The sequence below is a fragment of the Pelophylax lessonae genome, assembly GCF_965119305.1.
Source record: "Pelophylax lessonae genome assembly, chromosome: 10".
NCBI lineage: Eukaryota > Metazoa > Chordata > Amphibia > Anura > Ranidae > Pelophylax > Pelophylax lessonae.
This window is the reverse complement of record NC_138777.1, coordinates 205458004-205480159: the sequence shown is the minus strand read 5'-3', so window position 1 is coordinate 205480159 and position 22156 is coordinate 205458004. Positions and strand designations below refer to the sequence as shown.

At 44.8% G+C, this 22156-nt stretch overlaps 1 protein-coding gene across 1 annotated transcript in view; it reads right to left on the bottom strand.

The window, feature by feature from the left end:
• Positions 1-22156, bottom strand: part of LOC309565289 (uncharacterized protein) — a 153258-nt gene that overhangs the window by 114578 nt on the left and 16524 nt on the right. The window contains exons 4-10 of the mRNA XM_082270189.1: positions 17885-18018; positions 13542-13695; positions 12927-13040; positions 11714-11809; positions 11184-11324; positions 5086-5163; positions 2449-2596 (exon numbers count right to left, since the gene is read on the bottom strand). Coding sequence (XP_082126315.1) covers positions 2449-2596; positions 5086-5163; positions 11184-11324; positions 11714-11809; positions 12927-13040; positions 13542-13695; positions 17885-18018 — 865 coding nt within the window. The remainder of the gene's footprint in view (positions 1-2448; positions 2597-5085; positions 5164-11183; positions 11325-11713; positions 11810-12926; positions 13041-13541; positions 13696-17884; positions 18019-22156) is intronic.

The window sequence follows — 22156 nt, the reverse complement described above, 5'->3', positions numbered from 1 at the left end:
TACCTGCTAGCATTCCTGGACTCCCTCCAGCTGCCAGCATCCTTGTGAACCTTTCAGCTACCAGCATCCCCAGATTCCTTTCAGCTGCCATCATTCCCATGCTCCCTCCAGCTGCCAACATCCCTGTTTTTCTACCAAGTGCCATCATCCCCGGGGCTACCTTTAACCCCAAGCTTCTTTCGGCTGCCAGCATTCCTGAGCTCCCTTTGACTGCCACCATCCCCGGGCACCCTTCGACTGCCATCACCCCCGGGCACCCTTCGACTGCCACCATTCCCGGGCTCCCTTCAACCGCCTTCATCCCCGGGCTCCCTTCAACCGCCTTCATCCCCGGGATCCCTTCAACCGCCTTCATCCCCGGGATCCCTTCAACCGCCTTCATCCCCGGGATCCCTTCAACCACCTTCATCTCAGGGCTCAATTCAACTGCCTTCATCCCCAGGCTCCCTTCATCCTCAGGCTCCCTTAAACTGCCTTCATCCCAAGGCTCCCTTCATCCTCGGGCTCCCTTAAACTACCGTCATGCCCAGGCTCCCTTCATCCCAGGGCTCCATTAAACTGCCTTCATCCCCGGGCTCCCTTCATCCCTGGGCTCCCTTCATCCCCGGGCTCCCTTCATCCCCGGGCTCCCTTCATCCCCGGGCTCCCTTCATCCCCGGGCTCCCTTCAACTGCCTTCATCCCTGGGCTCTCTTCAACTGCCTTCATCCCCGGGCTCCCTTCAACTGCCTTCATCCCCGGGCTCCCTTCAACTGCCTTCATCCCCGGGCTCCCTTCAACTGCCTTCATCCCTGGGCTCTCTTCAACTGCCTTCATCCCCGCGCTCCCTTCAACTGCCTTCATCCCCGGGCTCCCTTCATCCCCGGGCTCTCTTCAACTGCCTTCATCCCCGGGTTCCCTTCAACTGCCTTCATCCCCGGGCTCCCTTCAACTGCCTTCATCCCCGGGCTCCCTTCAACTGCCTTCATCCCCGGGCTCCCTTCAACTGCCTTCATCCCCGGGCTCCCTTCAACTGCCTTCATCTCCGGGCTCAATTCATCTCCGGGCTCCCTTCATCCCTGGGCTTCCTTAAACTGCCTTCATCAGCGGGCTCCCTTCAACTACCTTCATCCCCGGGCTCCCTTCAACTGCCTTCATCCCCGGGCTCCCTTCAACTGCCTTCATCCCCGGGCTCCCTTCAACTGCCTTTATCTCCGGGCTCAATTCATCTCCGGGCTCCCTTCATCCCTGGGCTTCCTTAAACTGCCTTCATCAGCGGGCTCCCTTCAACTACCTTCATCCCCGGGTTCCCTTCAACTGCCTTCATCCCTGGGCTCCATTCAATGGCCTTCATCCACAGGCTCCATTCAACGGCCTTCATCCCCGGCTCCCTTCAACTGCCTTCATCCCCGGCTCCCTTTAACCGCCATCATTCCTGGACTCCATCCAGCTGCCAGCATCCCTAGGATCCTTTCAGTTATCAACATCCCTGGCAGCTGATGCCAGGAAGGTATTGGCTGAGTCAGTGACACAGCGCTGGGTGACGATTATTTTCTATGCAGAGTTTAGCTGTGTAACAAATGTGGGAACAACAACATTTATAATGAAGGTATACTGGACAGTCACTGAATAATCTAGTGAATATTTAAAATAAACAGACACACCAAGAGCAGTTTTGATAAAAAGCATAAAACAAAACTTTACTGGACATCAAAATACATAAAGCTTCTTGCACATGAAAGTTACCATAACCATTAACAAGATTCAAACATACACTCCTATTCCCAATATCCCAAAGAAGGGTCAAATAATACACTGGATAGCTGGAGGAACAGTACAAAAAGAAATCCTAGCTGCATGCTTGGTCTTTCCACAGCTCCAAAAAACAGCCTATTCCTCATGCTATGAACTCTTTTTATAGCCCTGAATACCAGAGACCACCCACAGGATGTAATTATTCCTCTTGACCACTCACAGGTCATTTTGTGAGCAAGGTCAGCAACACATGGTTGCACTTCCCCGCCCACAGCCACACGGTCAATTGGATATGCGGCAGCCATCTTTGAAAACACAACGTGAAATTCTCACTAAACCACCTGTGGGTGAGAGATAGTATTACACATGCATGGGGACATTTGTCATGAATCATTTAAAAATATCCACAACTGATACAAGCTGTATGTGATCACTTATAGAAATAATCCTGATGTGTAAAATTAGGGTATAACACCCTATTTCCTGTGAACATGAAATTCAAGCAACAGTTTTGTATGTAACATTGTTCCTTTAGCTGTAATACCATCTAAATTATCAGCAGACAATGAATATTCACCATAGAACTGGGGGCGTCCTGTCCCCCCCCCCCCCCCAGTATCTTACTGATTCTCAGATCTGATGACTTCATAAATTGTTCAATGTATGAGTTTGTCAGATTTTTTTGGTATTAAAATGATGACTGCCCTGGACTCACCTCTGTGATATTTTGCCGTTTTTAGGGCCGGCATTACAAATACAAAGTCTCCACAAAGGTCCAGGAAGCGTTTGCGGAGTTCAGCGGGATCCGTCTCATTTCCAAAATATTCCTCGATCAGCAGCGGGAAGACAGGGCTTAATGATACCTGCAGTGACAGAAATACAATGTTCTTCCTCAATAGAAATACTGCCATGCATACAACCAATTCCGACAGAACTAATTTCAGGCTATTTTTAGCAATTTCAGTTTATTTTTAGTTATAAATTAAATTTGGCAGTAACGAATCAGATCTCTGTAAGACTATCTCGGATTGGCTAAAGGTGATCTTTGATTGCCTGCTATGGTTTACTGTGCTTTCACCTTATCCCCGCTCTTCCCTGCCGGTGTTCCGTGAAAAATCCATACCCGTGAGAAAACCATACCCTCGTCACTTCCGGTTCAGCTACGGAGGGTATGGATTTCTCACGGTAGTTAAACTTGCGGCGCTTACATTAAAACAGCTTATCTGCAACATAAATCATCTCCGCTCTTCGCCCTGTCACTGCCCTCATCTCCGGTAATAAATATAAAAGCGGATCACGGAGCCGCGATTGCCGTCACATTTACATCTCATACTCCCGCCGCCGCTTTTATTTTTATTACTGGAGATGAGGGGAGTTACAGCGATAGCAGAGGAGATGATTTATGTTGCAGCCGAAGTGTTTTAATGTACCCGCCGCAAGTATTACATTAGACACAGTGCCGTGAGAATTTCATGCCCACCGAGCATGCGCACTTCTCAAATTCTTTCATGTTCATTTACGTATCCGTGGCTCTGAGCATGCACACTGCTGCGCTGCTCAGCTGTTTCAGACCGGAAGTGACGACGGTATGGTTTCTCCACGGGGTATGGTTTTTTAACGTTACACCGGTCCTCCCCCAACTATCAACTGACAACTTGGAAGAACTGGATGATGTACTGTGACTATGCAGCCTTACTAACCAGAATCCAGTCACAGCAAAGTGGCCTGAGGCATACTGTACCTCATTGAACAGTGATGTCACTGTTTTTGCGGTCAGCCTACCATAAACATGAAACCTCTTTTGAGTCACTTACGTATCTCTTCAATAAATAATCATTTTTAAATTCTGCCAAAATGATTTTCTGGAATTAATCTTTACACTGAATTGATACAAACCAGCTGTAAGTCAGATCAGGCTTGCAGTGGTAGTGGCTGCTCTACAAGTTGATTGTTGAATAGAGAAGGTACTCAGTAGGCCTTGTAAAGTGGTGACAGCTCAGAGTGGGTGTCACCAGTGTGTGATGTCACAAGTAGTCAGAGATTAACCAGGAGATGGGACAGTGGCACAACTGCAGGATCTAATAAGTATCATCGCCCTTCTGTCGCACTGTCCCTGCAGGGCCTGCTGAATAGTGACTTGACAGGCTCCCCTGATTACCAGCACACGGTAAATTGAAATATAGTCCATGAATCCCTCCTTGCTTCTGATGGCTCATCACACAAATAAACAGTCTAGAGGTGTTGGTTTTTTAGTGTTTATTTGTAATTGGGATAGGAGAAGGGAATAGTGGGATACTCCGCCTGAACTATTCACATTGGTTGAGGACTTCTATGTCAATTGGAAATAGCTAGGCTGCTTGATCCACACTGCCACAAGTTTAGAAAGGGATAAGTCTCTTGCTCTCTTTACTCTCTGACAAGACCACTTGGTGGATGATAACTTATCTTCAGGACACTGTCACTAGCATCCTCTTCCCACTGACACCCATCCGCTGTCTATCCTAGGAGCAGGGGTGGCCCCCCTCAGGTCAGGCTCCTTGACACGAGATTCTGTACTCACTGAACTGCAGAGACAGATCCTCCAGTTTCTCCCCTCTCAGGCAGCTTCTCTGTACCTCTGGGTTCAGTTCCTCACCGCTACTCTCCAGGTCTTCAGGACGACCCCCTGAGGACCCATGGCTCCTCTTCAGAGGAGGAGGCAGCCGCCCCCCTCCTTCCTCCGCTATCCAGAAAGACCTTGAGCACATGTGCTCCTGGCTTTTATACAGTATCCCAACATGCACTAAGGCATTTTTCCCTCTGCCAATCATCAGGACTGTATAAAAAGCCCATGCACACATTCGTCAGGTTTCCTTTCACTGTCAGGGTTCCTTCCACTGTCCAACACGCCTTCTTATTGGACCTAAGTGAAACTCTCTAGACAGAATGAGTTTCATCCTGAGCACAATGAGCAGACCTCACTAACAGATCCTGCTCTCTGGTAGGCAGAGAACAATATAGATTTACCTGCAACTCTTCTGGTAAGCAGACAGAGCTCAAACTATACTTTCCCACTAGCACCTACCTAGGAGGGTGCTACACTTCTAATGCTATGTGGGAGTCACAATACTAAGTGCATTATGGTACACATTGTCTGGCAGGTTAAACATATGTTCTGCCTGTGTGTTCTGCTGACTGTCCATTTAGGTACCATGAGAAAAGGAGAGCCCTGTGCTTCATTGTGTAAGTAGTCCAACTCTCCTTTCCGAGGTTTCGGATTTTGCAGCACAGATTAAAAGTGAAACAATGAAACAAACTAGGCAATGATCATTTACACAATGTGCATTGTGGACGCACACGGAGACGATCGTACCAGTACGGGGTTGCTCTGCAATGCGGTGGGTATGGTTTCTCTAGGCATTCCTTCCTCCAATCCCATAAAATTCATGGCCTGCAGGGGATGAGAAAAACAATTATTAAGGGTGAATTCAGGGCACGGTCCATCACCGCAATGTCGGGCAGCGTGGTGTGCTGGCTGTGCTACCTGACATTGCAGTGTAATTCGGGCCGGTGTGCTGCGATACATACAATGCAGCATGTCTGGGCGGTCACCACACATTGTGTGACCTGGCCCCAAGAAGATGATTATAACGAACAATAACTTTAGTTGAAAAGGTTCTCTGGGTCCCTCCAATTATTAAGGTTTAGGGCCAGTTCACACCACACAAAGGCAGTCCTGATCCATTCCAGATGCATTACTGTGTGCAAGTTTACATGCATTTTTTTTATGCATTTTTAACCACTTTAAGACCAGAAGGATTTGCCCCTTTCCTGGCCAGGCCCTATTTAGCGATTCGGCACTGCATTATTTTAACGGACAATTGCGCGTTCGTGCGATGCTGTACCCAAATAAAATTGATGTCCTTTTTTCCCCACAATAGAGCTTTTTTTTGGTGGTATTTGATTACCTGTACGTTTTTTTTTTTTTGCGCTACAAACAAAAAAAGAGCGACAATTTTGAAAAAAAAAAAAACACAATATTTTTCACATTCTGCTATATGACATTCTCAAGGAAAAAAAAATTAAAAATCAAAATGTAACATTTTAGGCCAATTTGTTTTCTGCTACATATTTTTGGTAAAAAAAAAAACAAATCGCAATAAGCGTATTTTGATTGGTTTGCGCAAAAGTTATCTCGTCTACTAACTACGGGAAAGATTTATGTCATTTTTTTTGTTTTTTTTTACTAGTAATGGCGGCAATCTGCGATTTCCTGCGGGACTGCGACATTGCCGCGGACAGATCGGACCCCTAACTGACATTTTTGACACTTCTGGGGGGACCAGTGACATTACTACAGTAATCAGTGCTAAAAATATGCACTGTTACTGTAATAATGACATTGGCAGGGAAGGGGTTAACATTATGGGTGATCAAGAAGTGAAATGTGAGCCTAGGGGAGTGATTCTAACTGTGGGGGGGGGCGTAGCTTCTGAAATGACCATAGAGACCTGTGATCCTATATAGAAGGATCACATGGGCGCTATAACCATTCCAGGGAGAAGAACGGTCAGCTGTGTTTACAACAGCTGACCGTTCTTCTCTCTCAGTGGGGGAATGATCGCCGGTGTCAGGCGGCAATCTGAGCCGCCTGCCCACTGCATTGGCTTCCCTGCTGACGAGCGGGGGACGGAGTGCGCCGGGGGCGGTGCGCGCTCGCCCCCTAGCCTCCCGAGAGCCGTACATTTACGACGATTTTCCAGGGAACATCTGCGGCGGGCGGTCGTAAACTGGTTAAAGCAATCCAGTGCTTTTATGTTGCATTCTGGTGCATTTTTTTCCCAGGCTAAGTTCACACCTATGCATTTTGCAGTGTGTTTTCAGTATGCAGAAACACACTACAGTCCAGCCCATTTAACATAATTTCCCATGGGTCACATTCACATCTGTGCGTTTTTAAACTGTGTGTTTTTGGAAAGGGTCAGGGACGTTTTTGCAGCAGGTTGCGCTTTTAGTTCCATAGACTCCAACGGAAACACGCATCAAAAAAGCTGTGCTTGTGTTTTTGATGCGTTTTTTGTTGGTTTCTCCCGCATTACAACAGACACCTCCCAAAAACACAAAACGCATCAAAAAGGCATTTAAAAATGTTCGAACCCTGTATATACAGTATTTTCGCCATTCACACATTCTCGACCTGCAGAGAATATAGCCTGGGAACATTCGATTTTAGCCCCACAGAAAAAATGTACACGCAGTTACGATAGACAAACAACTATGCAAACTTTTTTTAATAAATTCACTCCATATTTTTTTCAGTGATCACAGTGGGTTATGAATTTATTATATATTTGTATATAGAAAAGCTACATTGTTTTTGAATTACTTTGGTGTGTACCAGTAGGACATGAACACTAATGTGAAGAAGGTCGGGGGTTTTGTCACATTATACACATATTATATTATTTTGCTAATAAGCTCAGAAAATGTAAGATCATTTATTAGAGCAACAATTTCATATAACATGTTCAAAAAAAGATTGAAATCATCAATTTAAAAATCCTTAGGCGGTTCACACCAGATGCAGTCCACCGCGGCCATTTTTTTTCTGCATCAAAAACGCGCAGACAGTAGGCGATATGGATTCCAGTGACCATAGTTCACAACAGTGCAGTGCGTTCCAGTGCAGAAAAACTGTACTGGAATGTTGCAAAACGCATCAAAAATGCACTGGAACGCACATGTCACTAATTAATCCCCTTCACATCAAGTCCCACTTCTGATGGGACTTGAGTTGCACAGAATGCCATGACAAGGAAAATCACATTGTTTTCAAAGGTGCCCTGCAATTTCAGCCCCATAGATGTAAACACTTACAGAGGTCGCATCAGTATTGGATAAGAACCAATCCCTATACTTTGGTTATAAGTGTTTCCTACCTAAAAACTCTCCTCCCAAGCACATTCCATTCACACCTGAGAGTAGTGAAAACATGCGTTACCACTCACTGTTTTTTTTTGCGTGCAAATGTGTTTTGCCTATAGGGCAGCCCATTTACATGCCCTATGAGCGACAAACGCCCACAAGTAGCTCAAGAATCTTTTCGGTTGTGGAGCGTTGCGTGTTTTTTCAGTGTTCATTTTGACATCATTGTAGTGCGTTTTGTTGCACAACAAATGCTTTGCAAAACACGTAACTGCTGTCTGTGATCGGAGTGTCATTAAAGGTTGCATTCACATCTGCGCATTTCCAAATGTACGGAAAACGCACATTTTGCTGATAGGAGAGTTTTAGGCAGCGAGGATGACCAGGGAGGAGAGGTGAGGGTTATAGAAAAGTACACTCATCCAACAAAGTGGAACAGGAAGTCACATAGCTTATGCTGATGCGACTTCTGTGAGATAACATAGAAGTCTATGGGGGTGAAATCCTCTGGAGTCTAGTGCAGGAAGGAACCTTTTCCAAAGTCGCACTGTGCTAAGTCCTTTTGAAAAAAATATGATTTCTCTGATGTTCATTGATGGACACTGCTCCTGATCTTTATAACCATTGGGTTATACTGCCCCCGACAGGAGTAGGACACTAGGCAGAAAAATAATCTGGCTAAACCTATGGGCAGTCCCAGGGGGTATACTCCCTCTCTCTGCTATAGGTACTCAGTTTTGTTACAAGCCGTGTCAGAAGAATTACAACTCCATATAGGTGTGGGAGCTGTGTCCATCAATGAACATCAGAGAATTGGATTTTACAGTAAGTCAAAAATCCCATTTTCTCTTTTGTTCTTTGACGGACACTCCTGATCTTCATAATCATTGGAACGTCCCAAAGCAGTGTTAAACATGGGGTGGGAACAGCAAAAAAAATTCCCCAGGCTAAACAGTAGCCAACAGGAGCTCAACCAAAACAACTGGAGCCCACCCTGAAAAAAACAATACACCCTCAAAGAGGATCAAGTCCTCTGAACAGCAGCCTGCAAAAACCTTGCGGCCAAAGGAAGCATCTGCAGATGCCAACACATCCACTTTATAGAACTTTGTGAAAATGTGCACCAACGACCAGGTGGCCACCTTGCAATCCTGAGTCACTGACGTCTGATGGCGAAAAGGCCCAGGAGGCACTGAGCGCCCGAGTAGCGTGCGCCTTGACAGGGAAAGGAGGAACCTGACCCTTGATGGAATAGGCCTAAATCACCCTCTGTCTGATCCATCTGGAAATGGTCGCAGAGGAAGCGGACAACCCTTTCCGAGGCTCATCCATGAGCACAAATAGTGAGTCTGGACTTCCTAATCCCGTAGCTGCCAGGTACACCCCAATTGCCCGACTCGCATCCAAGGCATGCAAGGCAAGTTCCTTCGGATGTTTTGGCCTGGGACACAGGTAAGGCAACACAATGTCTTCATTCAAAGAAAATCAGAGATAACCTTTGGGAGGAACAATGGACAGGGGCAAAGAACCACCTTATCTCTGTGAATTACCAAGTACGGTGAATGACAGGATAAAGCCGCCCCTGACACCCTGCGTTCAGAGGTGATAGCCACCATCGGAGGAACCAAAATGTCAGACACCCTGAAGAAAGGTACGCACCAGGGAGTGTGTGGCCAAGGGTCATTTAAAGAAGACCTCTAAAGTCGACATCTGGCCCTTAATGGTACTCAAAGCCAATTTCTGTTCAACCCCCCATTGAAGGAAGGTCAAAATCCGAGCCACGAGAAGGAGCGAGGATGAAGGTCAAAATCCCAGAGACTCACACCATGCAATGTACGTCTTCCACGTACGGTGGTTGATCTTCCTAGAAGTAGATTAATTTAATTTTCATGGCAAAGAGGGACTTTGCAATTAACTGCAATTCATATGATCACTATTCAGAACATTCTGGAGTTTATGAAAATTGCAGTCATAAAAACTGAGGCAGCAGACATTGTGAAAATTAATGTTTGTGTCATTCTCAAAACTTTTGGCCACAGCTGCGTATATATGTGTGTGTGTGTACATGTGTATATATGCCAAAAGGGGGAAATACTCAATATTAGGTGGGTGGTCAAAATATGTTATCCACTTACCAAATGCCCCATAGCAGATATGCTGCTACAGGGCAGCCGTTCTGTGCAGAATCACATATGTATACATGATTCAGCACTTCCTGGTAGGGGGTGCGCACAATGCTTCTGCTGTGATTTGTCATTGCAGAAGCTGATTAGCAGGTGCCGGGCCAATGGATGTCTGCCGGCACCCTTCGATCATCGGGAACAGAGGCTGGATGTAAACAAGGCAGAGCTCCATCCTGACAAGGGGGGGGGGAGTTATGGATTTTCTTTCCCTGCAATGAAGGGAGTAAAATCCATCCCTTCCCTTAGTAAAAGCAGCACATACAGTACACAAAAACATTGGCTAGGCATACATTTAGCCCTTTGATCGCTCTACATCTTTAACCCCATTCCCAGTCAGTGTCATTAGTACAGTGACAGTGCATATTGTTAGCACTGATCACTGTATTAGTGTCACTGGTTCCCACCGGTGACCCCCTACTGAGTCATTCTATTGAGGATGGAGGCCGAGCTTCCCCCAGATGGGTGGTGGAAGAGGATACACCCCTTTGCCCTCCATTAGGTGTTTATACACCATTGCTCTTATAGATCCATTAGGCATATCCCAATTGGGTCCACTTGTTCCGGTAAGCCCCCCGTTTTGTTGGTGGTGGTGAATTTCTTCACTCTGGGGATTTTAGGTCGTGGGTTTTGGAATTATCCTGTAGCCTCCCGGATCAAGATTTGGGTTTCACACACTCATTTGGACTTTCTATATTTATGGATTGCACAATTTTCTACACTTTTGTGTTGATATGGCACACTCATGTTGATTTGTGGTGTTATTTAGTTCACCTTATTACAATTTTTTGAGATATTTGTTTGTTTTATTAAGAATGTATTATCACTAACACATGTATATCCCAAATATATGTGGAGGTAATAGTTATCACTGATCTCTAATTTTAAATTTTTTTTACACTTATTGTGTTTTCATAAGAGTTTTTCAACTATTGTGATTTAATTTAGAAAACACGAGTGATATTAGTACTTAGCGCTGCACATATTGTTATATAAAATGTTATTTGGGTACAGTGTCGCATAACCGCAAAAAATGGCCTGGTCGTGAAGGGGGATAAATCTTCCGGAGGTCAAGTGGTTTTATATATTTTTTTTTTTTGCTAGTGTGTTATAGTTTCACATTATACACTGTGATAGCCCTTCTTTTTTATTTGGTACAGCAGGTGGTGGTTTTATTATATATAGAAAGCACTACATTGTTTTCTTATTATGTTACATAACATTATTATTTAACAAATAGGCATTTAATATGGTGCACCCAGGACACTGGACTCAAAGCATTAAATGGCAGAATTCCCTTTTACACACTCTTAGAGCCACCCACAATCTATGATATTATTGGTGCTGTATGGAGCATGTCTCTTACCTTGGCGAGAACCCAGCCGAATTCCTGCTCCGCCACACCCGTTATAAACGGAACCGGATTGTTTTCTTTGTCCGCCAAGATCTGTTCTGCGGGTTTTGGGAGGAAGACACCATCGACAGTGCCTGGGGGAGCCAGAAAATTCTGCAGGGACAGTAAATAGAGGAGTTATTCATGAGGGAAAGGCAACCCCAGAACATGCTGAAAAATATCACTATCTTTTGTTAGTGGTTTTTAAGGGTGTAAGGGGCTTTAAATGTCTGCTAGGGCTATGGAAACTCCTCTCACCCTCCTGTGCCCAAAAATTACCCTTCATTATCTGGGGACATGACAATAGATATTGAGGAAAGGACCAACCACAATGTAAGCTTTACTCTTCATATCTGCCAAATGCACTTCAGCGGAACAGGAAGACCGCCTACACTAAATGAAAAAAAAGGCCAAACCTCTGAGTGATATCCATTGGGTCTGGTGTCACGGGCACTCGGGCAGTAACCATCTATGAAGGGACATTATATAGTTATATACGGTACCATCGCAGTAATTATGGAAATGATTTCCTCTTCAGATTTTGCCTTCAGACAATCCACCAATGACGCCACATCACAGCCAGAAATGTTGGCGATTATCTGCAACAATAAGATGGCGTCTGATTACAGGAGTGCCAAGGTGTTACGTCATTTCTGAATAGGTGAATGTTCTCCTCTTAATGTAGACTGTTTTGGCAAACGGATAAAATAAAAATATTCATCATCTTACCAACAGCCTTCCTGCTGCAAGCTTTCCTTCCCATATCCTCATCTCCACTCATCTCCTCATCTCCACCCTCTCTTCCCATCTCCTCATCTCCATCCTCTCTACCAGTCTCTTCTCCTTCCTCTCTTCCAGTCTCTTCTCCTTCCTCTCTTCCCATCTCCTCATCTCCATCCTCTCTTCCCATCTCCTCATCTCCATCCTCTCTTCCCATCTCCTCATCTCCACCCTCTCTTCCAATCTCTTCTCCATCCTCTCTTCCCATCTCCTCATCTCCACCCTCTCTTCCAATCTCTTCTCCATCCTCTCTTCCCATCTCCTCCTCTCCATCCTCTCTTCCCATCCGCTCATCTCCATCCTCTCTTCCCATCCGCTCATCTCCATCCTCTCTTCCCATCCGCTCATCTCCATCCTCTCTTCCCATCTCTTCTCCATCCTCTCTTCCCATCTCTTCTCCACCCTCTCTTCCCATCTCCTCCTCTCCACCCTCTCTTCCCATCTCCTCCTCTCCACCCTCTCTTCCCATCGCCACACTCTCTTCCCATCTCCACCCTCTCTTCCCATCTCCTCATCTCTATCCTCTTTCCCCATCACCTCATCTCTATCCTTATTTCTTTATCTCTATCCTCTCTTATATATATATATACACACATACATACATACATACATGTTTCTGGTAACATTCCATGCCCTTCTGAGATTATTCAGGCATGTACTCCACCTGTGATAATCTGACACTCTGTTGGTGGCACTGCGTGTGACAGTTCTGTGAGAGCTGCGTCAGTTTCTAATCCATCATTCGGAGACATATACAAATCTGTCGCACACTGACATTTGTCACACTGCAGAGAGACAGACATCTGCACAGTATCTATGACGCGCTCTCTATGACCTCCCCCCAATTGTCTTTCAGTAACAACCAACCAGGTGATTTCACAGCTAAGAAACATTCTGTACAGATATCACGTATTCGCCATCAGCGCTGGGACTTACATTACGCACAAAGCTGGTCTCCTCAGCAGACTTGGTGATCAGCCCTGGAATAAGAGCCACACCACTCTCAGCGATAGCGCGGTGAAACAAACCCTTGGCTAGTGGGGACAAGACCTGTCAGGGAAAGAAAAGACGAGATTAGTTACAATATCTCACACTGAGGAAACTGTATATTCAAGAGAACCTGTCAGAACAGAAGAATGAGAGCCAACATTGGTGACTTGTCTGTAGTGCAGGCTCCAGGGCTGTCATTCTCATTCTTGCTCCAATGTGTTAAGGAAACTAGTACAGAGAAAAATATGAAGGCTGGTAATGCGGACCTCCTTAGGAAAATGCTAACTTCTTGATTGTTTGTGCTCCAGATACTTTGAGAAGCTGCCCTGAACCAGCATAAAGATCAGAAAATTGACGTCAGAACTCCTCATCTGCTTGGTCCAGGGCAAAGACTTAGAAAATAATGAAGCCATTGGAACAATGTGACTGCATCCAGGGATCGTGTTTTCACAAGAGAGGATTAGGGTGACGGTTTTAGGGCTGGTATTTTTTAAAATAAGTCAGAATTGGAGGCGTCCACACTTCTTTGATCCGATAGAAAAAAAATAATTGTATACTTACCAATGCAGAGACACTGGTCCCACCAGCGGACTCTCCAAATATTGTGACGGAGTCTGGGTCGCCCCCGAAATCTGCAATGTTGTCTTTCACCCAGCGAAGTGCCTCCACCTGATCCAAGAATCCGTAATTTCCTGGAGCTTGGCTGTCCCCGGAGCTAAGAGATGACAAACAGAAGCCATATGACAAGTCTATAGACTTTTAGAGGAAAGCCACGTCCCTAATGTCTTCTCCTCTGCTTCCAGGAGTCATTATTATTAAATCTTATTTTTTACAGCAGATGATGATGATCATTGTCATATGGGATGACCCTCCATCTATTATCGAGTTGTTTGTCCAACACTGCAACAGTAACATCCTAGGTTTATCCTTCACACATGTCTCGAGCCCTCGAGCAGGCAAATCAGGCTACAGAGGCACGATCCTGATGCATTTCGTCCCATAGGACATTCTCAAAGGATTTGACCAGCATATTGTTTAGGAATCAAGACCAATATATACCCTAGTTGATAAATAATTAGTAAAAAAAACGGATCCCACCTGTGTATATCTGCCAGAACATCACCATCTTAGTTAGGATGGCGATAGCGTGAGTGTCACTTCTCAGAAGGAGGCTTGACACTCACGCTATCGCCATCCTAACTAAGATGGTGATGTTCTGGCAGATATACACAGGTGGGATCCGTTTTTTTACTAATTATTTATCAACTAGGGTATATATTGGTCTTGATTCCTAAACAATATGCTGGTCAAATCCTTTGAGAATGTCCTATGGGACGAAATGCATCAGGATCGTGCCTCTGTAGCCTGATTTGCCTGCTTATATTTTTGCCTGTACCACTGGATCATCTGTGGGTGCATTCCCTTATTTAAATACATTTTATTTTGGGGTTTTACACTATGTTTGTTTCCTTTGGTTTTTATCCATATGGCCCTTGATGTCTGTGAGTCTTATCCTCCATTCATCCTACTGGATACATACCTGGAGAACATCTGTGGTTGCAGTCCATGCTAAGGAATCGTAATACCATCACATGAGCCTTTATGAATCTTATGCTATACAGTAGTTTGGGTCAACATCTTCTGGTGAGCGCATTATTCATTTGGGAATTGGTGACGGGATATATTCACTATATGATCCACCTGACCATCCTGGGTGTCTTCACCTTATACGTTTTATTGGGACTTTTTTTCTGGTTTTCTATATGATTTACATACCATTGTGTTGGTTTTATATGCACTTTATTACTCATATGTATATAGAGAGCTGTCAAAGTTCTCTCTGATATAGCGCTGCACTTTTTTCTATATATTGTTCACATCAACCTGTTTGTCAGTTGTTTTGTGCTAGCGGCTTTTTTTTTTTTATGTATCTTGGTTAGCGCAGTATACACATTCCCTTCTGTAGGAATAACTATGTTACTAGCATGGTTTCAGCCAAGGATACGTTTATTCAGGTTAAAGTGGTTCTGAAAGGCAGAAGGTTTTTTTTTTATCTTAATGCAAAGAACCTTCTGTGTGTAGCGGCCCCGCTTAGCCCCCCCTAATACTTACTTGAGCCCTATCTCAATTAGGATTATTCAGGTTAAAGTGGTTCTGAAAGGCAGAAGGTTTTTTTTTTAATCTTAATGCATTCTAGGTAAAAAAAAAACCTTCTGCATGAGCAGCCCCCCCTAATACTTACCTGAGACTCATCTTGATCCAACTATGTTGCATGAGAGACTCGGCTGTCCAGGACTCTCTTTTCATTGGCTGAGACAGCAGTGGCGCCATTGGCTCCCGTTGCTGTCAAAGTCAGTGAACCAATGAGGCAAGAGAGAGAGGGCAGAGCCGAGCCACAGCTCCATGTCTGAATGGACACAGAGCAGTGGCTCAGTTTGGGTGCCCCCCATAGCAAGCGGCTTGTTCTAGGGGCACTCAGCAGGAGGGAGGGGCCAGGAGCACTGGTGAGGGACCCGAGAAGAAGAGAATATGGGCTGCTCTGTGCAAAACCACTGCACAGAGCAGGTAGGTATGACATGTTTGTTATTTAAAAAAAAAAAAAAGCAAGATTTTAATATCACTTTCAACTTGCTACACAGAGCGTATTATACTCCAGCTTAGTTGGCCAGTATATATGCCACAATTAGTCCCCTATGCACTAGATGTAAGTCAGCAAGCTGAAGCTATCTTCTACCATATGGTATGGACAGAGTTGTATAAAGTACTCGAAACCCATACTTGAGTAAAAGTACAAGTGCTCGATCAAAAAGTGACTTGAGTAGAAGTGGAAGTGCTCAATCAAAAAGTGACTTGAGTAGAAGTAATAAAGTATTCAACATTTTTTGTACTTAAGTATTGCAAGTAGTTTTTTTAAAAAATTTTGCTACTCAAGTACTGAAAGTAAAAGTACAAGTACTGTGTTATGTAGTTATTAAAGAAAGAAGTCAAAAGTTTGAACATCATATTGTTTTTTATTATTTCAAATGCAGCTTTTATTTATGCATACAGTAGCATTTATTTTCATATGCGCTGATAATACATAAGTTTTGAGCTTCATGAAACCTGCGATCTACTGTTCTGGCAGTGGTAATTTTTATAATTGTAACGAGTAACTATGCAGCACAAAAAAAAAAAAAAAAAAATATTGGAGTAGAAGTATTGAAATCATCAAAAAAATGTAGTGAAGTAAAAGTGGAAATAGGAGAAAAAAAATTATACTCTAGGAAAGTACAGATACCGCCTTTCGGTACTTAAGTACAGTAGTGAAGTAGTTCTACTTAGTTACTATACATCTCTGGGTATGGACCTGCGCCAAGCTTAGGGATTTTTGGGAATTGGTCTTGAACGTTATTAATAACAACTATGATTTGACATTACCTTGGGGCCCATGGGTGCTACTCCTAGGAGTGCTGGATGGTGCAGAGCTCAGCTGTTATACTAACTTTTTTTTTTTCTCCTGGTTTTATGCTCGAAGGGAAATCCTTATTAGGTGGAAGTCGTCCCAACCTCCTACTGTAATGTCCTGGCGTGCTGCCATCAATTCAGTATTGCCTTTGTACAAATTTACTTATGCTAGCCGTAACTACCCTAGGAAATATAAGATTTGGACGACTTGGATAGACTTCTGGGGAAGTAATCTAGATGCTGCCTAAATTCTTAGCGGTCTTGCTTGGTGCCTCTCCCATCCTGCCCTGACCCCCTACCCTCCTTCCCATCTGTGTTCCCTTCCCCCTCTTGTTTTTCCCTTCCTTCCTTGCTCTCTCACCCCTCCCCCCCCACTCCTTTTTCCTGGTTTCTGGGTTGGAAATCTAAAGAAATACTTGTTGCTCTCTCGCTGTATCCCATGGTTTTCTATAAGAGTTAACAGCCTGCATTTACATGCTTCCTTGTCTAACTATTGATAACTTCGGCTTGTGTACTATCGTCTCGGATGTATTCACCAAGCATACTGTACTTGATTTTTTGGCTACTGGTTCTTGCTTGTCAACTGCGCATATAGTATATATTGACCCAACTGCACATATAGTATATATTGACCCAACTGCACATATAGTATATATTGACCCAACTGCACCTATAGTATGTATTGACCCAACTGCACCTATAGTATGTATTGACCCAACTGCACCTATAGTATGTATTGACCCAACTGCACATATAGTATATATTGACCCAACTGCACATATAGTATGTATTGACCCAACTGCACATATAGTATGTATTGACCCAACTGCACATATAGTATATATTGACCCAACTGCACATATAGTATATATTGACCCAACTGCACCTATAGTATGTATTGACCCAACTGCACCTATAGTATGTATTGACCCAACTGCACCTATAGTATGTATTGACCCAACTGCACCTATAGTATGTATTGACCCAACTGCACATATAGTATATATTGACCCAACTGCACATATAGTATGTATTGACCCAACTGCACATATAGTATGTATTGACCCAACTGCACATATAGTATATATTGACCCAACTGCACATATAGTATGTATTGACCCAACTGCACATATAGTATGTATTGACCCAACTGCACACATAGTGTGTATTGAGCCAACTGCACATATAGTATGTATTGAGCCAACTGCACATATAGTATGTATTGAGCCAACTGCACATATAGTATGTATTGACCCAACTGCACATATAGAATGTATTGATACAACTGCACATATAGTATGTATTGACCTTTTTTGTTCAATAAACACATTCTGTTAAAAAAACAAAAAACTAAATTATAAAACTTTAAAAAGGATTGAATGTTGAGATCTGCCTATAACTTCAGCTGCCTGATTATCTGGACCAATCAATTATTTTAAGAGAGGTGTGTGGTGCATTACCTAAAAAATCCCAGAATGCCCAGACGGTACTGAATGGAAACGGTGATGAGATTTTCGTAAACACTCAGCGCAGAACCCTCAAACATCATGGCTCCTCCCGTAGATAATCCACCTCCATGAATACCCACCAGCACCTGGAGAGAATCAATAAAGGGTCAATAACCTTCTGTCCACGCAAGTCCCCCATTTTTTTCTACCAGTGCAGAGCGGATTCCCATACATCTGTACACACGTACTGAGTGCCATTGCTGTGATCTGCAAATATATTGACATTAGCAGCAACCAACAGTGAGCTGGGCACCAAAATTCAGGTGCACCGCCACAGTGACCTGTCTGTGCCATGATATCATGATCTGCTCAGCTGGCAATGGGTGCCTGTCATTTTTAGAAATGTATAAACTTATAAATAAAGTTCAAAACTTTTTTTTTATTTTATGTTTTTATGTAGCACCCTCCTAGGTAGGTTCTAGAGGGCAATGGCGGCCCATCCATTGGGGGCACAGGGGCACCGCCCCCCCCCATCCATGCATCTGGCCCCCTAATCTACATGCAGGGCACTGGATGCAAGGATTCCAATAGGGTTTTTTTTTTTCTAAGCACCTGATTAGAGCCAGAGGCTCTAATAGGCTTCAAAGAAGGGTGGGCCAGGAAGAGGGAGGAGATGCACGGCCCGGAAGAGGTAAGAATGCTGGCTGTCCGTCCAGCAGGGGGTTGGTGTAATTGCCGGCCGTCCGTCCGTCCCACTGGGGGGGGGGGTGGTGCATTTGCCTGCCGGCAAACCAGGCCAATGGGTGCACCAGTTTTGATACAGTGATTGGCACAGACTGATTGTCTCGGTGCTTTCTTGGATGGAGCATAAAAGCCAGGAGCACAGGGTCTTTGGCTGGTGAGCAGAGTCCCGGAGGGAGGGTGACAACTGTCTCCTCCTCCGCATTGGTGGCACAAGGTCACAGGCAGTCGACCTGGTGAACCAAAAGTGAGGAGCTGCACCCAGAGGTCCAGGAGAGCTAGACTATAGGGGTTGAGACACTGGAGAACCTGTAAAAACAGTATCATGAGTACAGGGGATCATGTCTGAGGGCCTGACCTGTGAGGGGGCCACCCCGGAGTAGAGTCGTCAGAGGACAGGTGTCAGCTGGTGGAAGGAAAGAGGTGCTAGGCGAGTACCCTGAAGATAGTTACTTAATCAAGTCTTCACTACAGAGACTTAACCTCAAATTCATCTAGTGGCAAGGTAAATCTGCAGCCTGGCTGCACCTTCAGATAGGGGTCCTCATCAACTGTGAATAGTTCAATTTTGGAGTATCCCACTCTATTCCTTCTCCCATCCCTATTTAAAATAAAACAACAAAAATAACAACCCCTAGACTGATCATTGACTGAGCCGGAAAGTAAAGAGTTAAAGTTTTGGAAGCAGTTGCTAACGGAAACCCAGAGGGACCCAAGAAGGTGAAGAATTCAGCAGTCCTCAAGGAAGAAGTGCTACATATAGCTTTGGATAAAGTAGGAAGGGATTAGAACCTCTGCCAGTTTTTATTGCTGTCTGTGCCCATTAGGGAGATGTATCCTCTCTATTTGTCAAGTTTCCCATTAACATCAAAAGTGAAAATAAAAGCAATGCCTTATATTTGGGTTGTCCAGAACAGTAATGAAGGGGAAATCTTTAAATGGAGACAACCAGGGATTTACTCACTTTGGAGAGGTTTCTTCTCACTTCCTGTATTGACTATTGGTCAGGAAGTGAAGGAAAATCTCCCCAAAGGGACACAAATGGCAAAAAAAAAAAAAAAACTGACAGGGATTATAACCCTCTCCTTATCTATCCAAAATGAAAAAAAAGGTTTTGCTTTCAGTTCTTCTTTAATCTTATTTTGAATTAAAGAGCACCTCTCATGATAAAAATATGAAGGCTGACATTTTTGGTGAGAATGTGAGGTGCCTGGCTGTCTTTCATAGACGTGGAACAAGAATGCAGCAATTGAAAGTCAGAATTCCTTATCGCTATAGTAAGACTGGACCACTGACACTGAAAATACTTTAATACCTAAAGTGGTTGTAAACCTCAGACATGAAATATGAACAAAGCATGTCCCTCTATAGTGTGCACTTATCTCTATCCAGCAGTGCCGGGACAAGGTCATCCGGTGCCCAGGGCGAAGATGCCCCCCCCCAGGTCTCCCCTGCTGAGCTGTTGTGTTCTGACAGTGCCCCCCTGCCAGAACATTCCAACATGGCCTCTATGCTTTCCAATAGGTTTCCTAATGTGACAGAACACGAAGCAGAGGCGGACATCTTCTTATACCCATGCAAGTCTTGAATTGTACATTTTAGCAGTAAACTCACTCACTCACTTATAGACTGAATATCTATCAGTATTACATTTCTCCTATTATTGTAATATAGCAAATATAGGGAGAAACCTGCAGGTAGAAGGTGGCAACGGCCATCTTGGTACACCCCGCACTGCTCAGCGACAAACTGATTATATAGTGAAATAGACTTTCACTCGGTCACGGTGAAATAGTCTATTTCCGTCTATAAGGGGAGTTTAGTGCTAAAATAAATGTAAAGTTAAGACTTGCATGGGTGTAAGAAGATGTCCGACTCTGCTTCGTATTCTGACATTAGGAAACCTATTGGAAAGCATAGCGGCCATGTTGGAATGCATGGCGCATGCACAGTAAGTTGTTCTCATCCAAACATCACTTCCGGTTGCAGAATCTGATAAGTAGCCCTATTCTGATAGAACAGGGGCATACGCCAGAAACAGGCAGCGACGTACACCTGTAGCTGCCACCCCGTGGCAGTACTTTTACTGTGACGGGTCAACTCGGCCTTTTGGCTAAGATCAAGTGTAGTTTCTGTTCTTATCAGTTGGTATGGACCCTGATGGTTAGTATCGGTAGGGGCTGAAAGGAACCGGGGCGCTCTGGGCGTAACTGGAGGACCGGGAAGTAAGCCATGCCAGAGAAAGCCGGATGGGTCCATTGCCTTCTGATTTGAATGGGTCCGCCCCTGTCAGTTTGAAGGGAGCGAGAAAACCAGCTTGTCCGACTGGTTAGTACTGCTCCTGGATGTGATTGGTAAGGAATGGCGGATAGCGGTGGGGGAGCCTTTCCTCCTGGGTCGAATCTGGCCTTGCAAAAGGCTTGTCCCCAGTTGAAGGTAGGTTCTCCCTAAGCTGTCCAAAGTCCTGATGCCTCCTGGTAGGATAGGGCTACACTGGGTCTGGCCATGGGCCGAGTTCGGAAAAGCCAGTGGTGTATGTGCCCCTGGGGTGGCAGCCCAGGGGTGCCTTAATTCTCACTGGTGAGGGGCAGCTCGCCTTGAGTTTTTCGGCACCTTGGTCACTGCACCATCACACTTTTTCAGCACCTGCCTCTTTTGCGTGTGTGCACTTTTTATGCACCGGGTGTTAAGTCTTTTTGAGTGTAATTCACACGCTACGGGCTAAAAAAAAAAAAAAAAAAAGTGGTTAAAGCGGAGTTCCGGGCACAAAATCTATATTTTTTTTTTGTGCCCGTCCGCTAGTTCTGCATCACCTGAAAAGGAATTGGATAGTTAGGTTTTTTTTTTTTTTTTAAAACTCACCTTGTAATTGAAGATCGTAAATACTCACCTCAGGGTACTTCCTCCCTCAGCGCCGCGGCTCCGCTGTCACTTCCTGTCTCGCGATGATTCCTGGGAGCTGAACGTCATCGCTCCCAGGAATCAATGCGACGGCACCGGCCCCGCTCGTCACTTCCGGGCGACGCCGCATTCCCCTGCTAAACAGCTTCTGGGCATGCCCAGAAGCTGTTTAGGAATGCGGCGCCGCACCGGAAGTGACGAGAGGGGCCGGTGCGGCGCATTCTGGGAGAAGAAGACGCGGAAGAAGACGCAGAAGAGGACCGCGCCGGCTTCAGCTGCCCACAAGAGAGATGGAAACGCTATGGAAGAAATTTAAGTAAGTATTTCTTCTAAAAGGTAAGTGCGAACCGGGACAGATCAGAGGCTAGCCATTGTGGAATGTACTAGCCCTGACTGTCCCGGGGGTATGTTTGTTAAAAAATGACTTCTGTGCCGGAACTCCGCTTTAATTACCAATGGCATTTGTATTATGCAGCATGAGGGGGTTAATGTATTGCTACTGATCCCTGATGCATTAGTGACCGACCGGTGGCAGTTCATGAACCCCTTTGTGCTGCCATTAGTGGCACCAGTATCACTGTTAATTAACACTGGTTGCACTAATGCAGCAAAAAGGGGTTTATTAACACTGACACTGGTTGG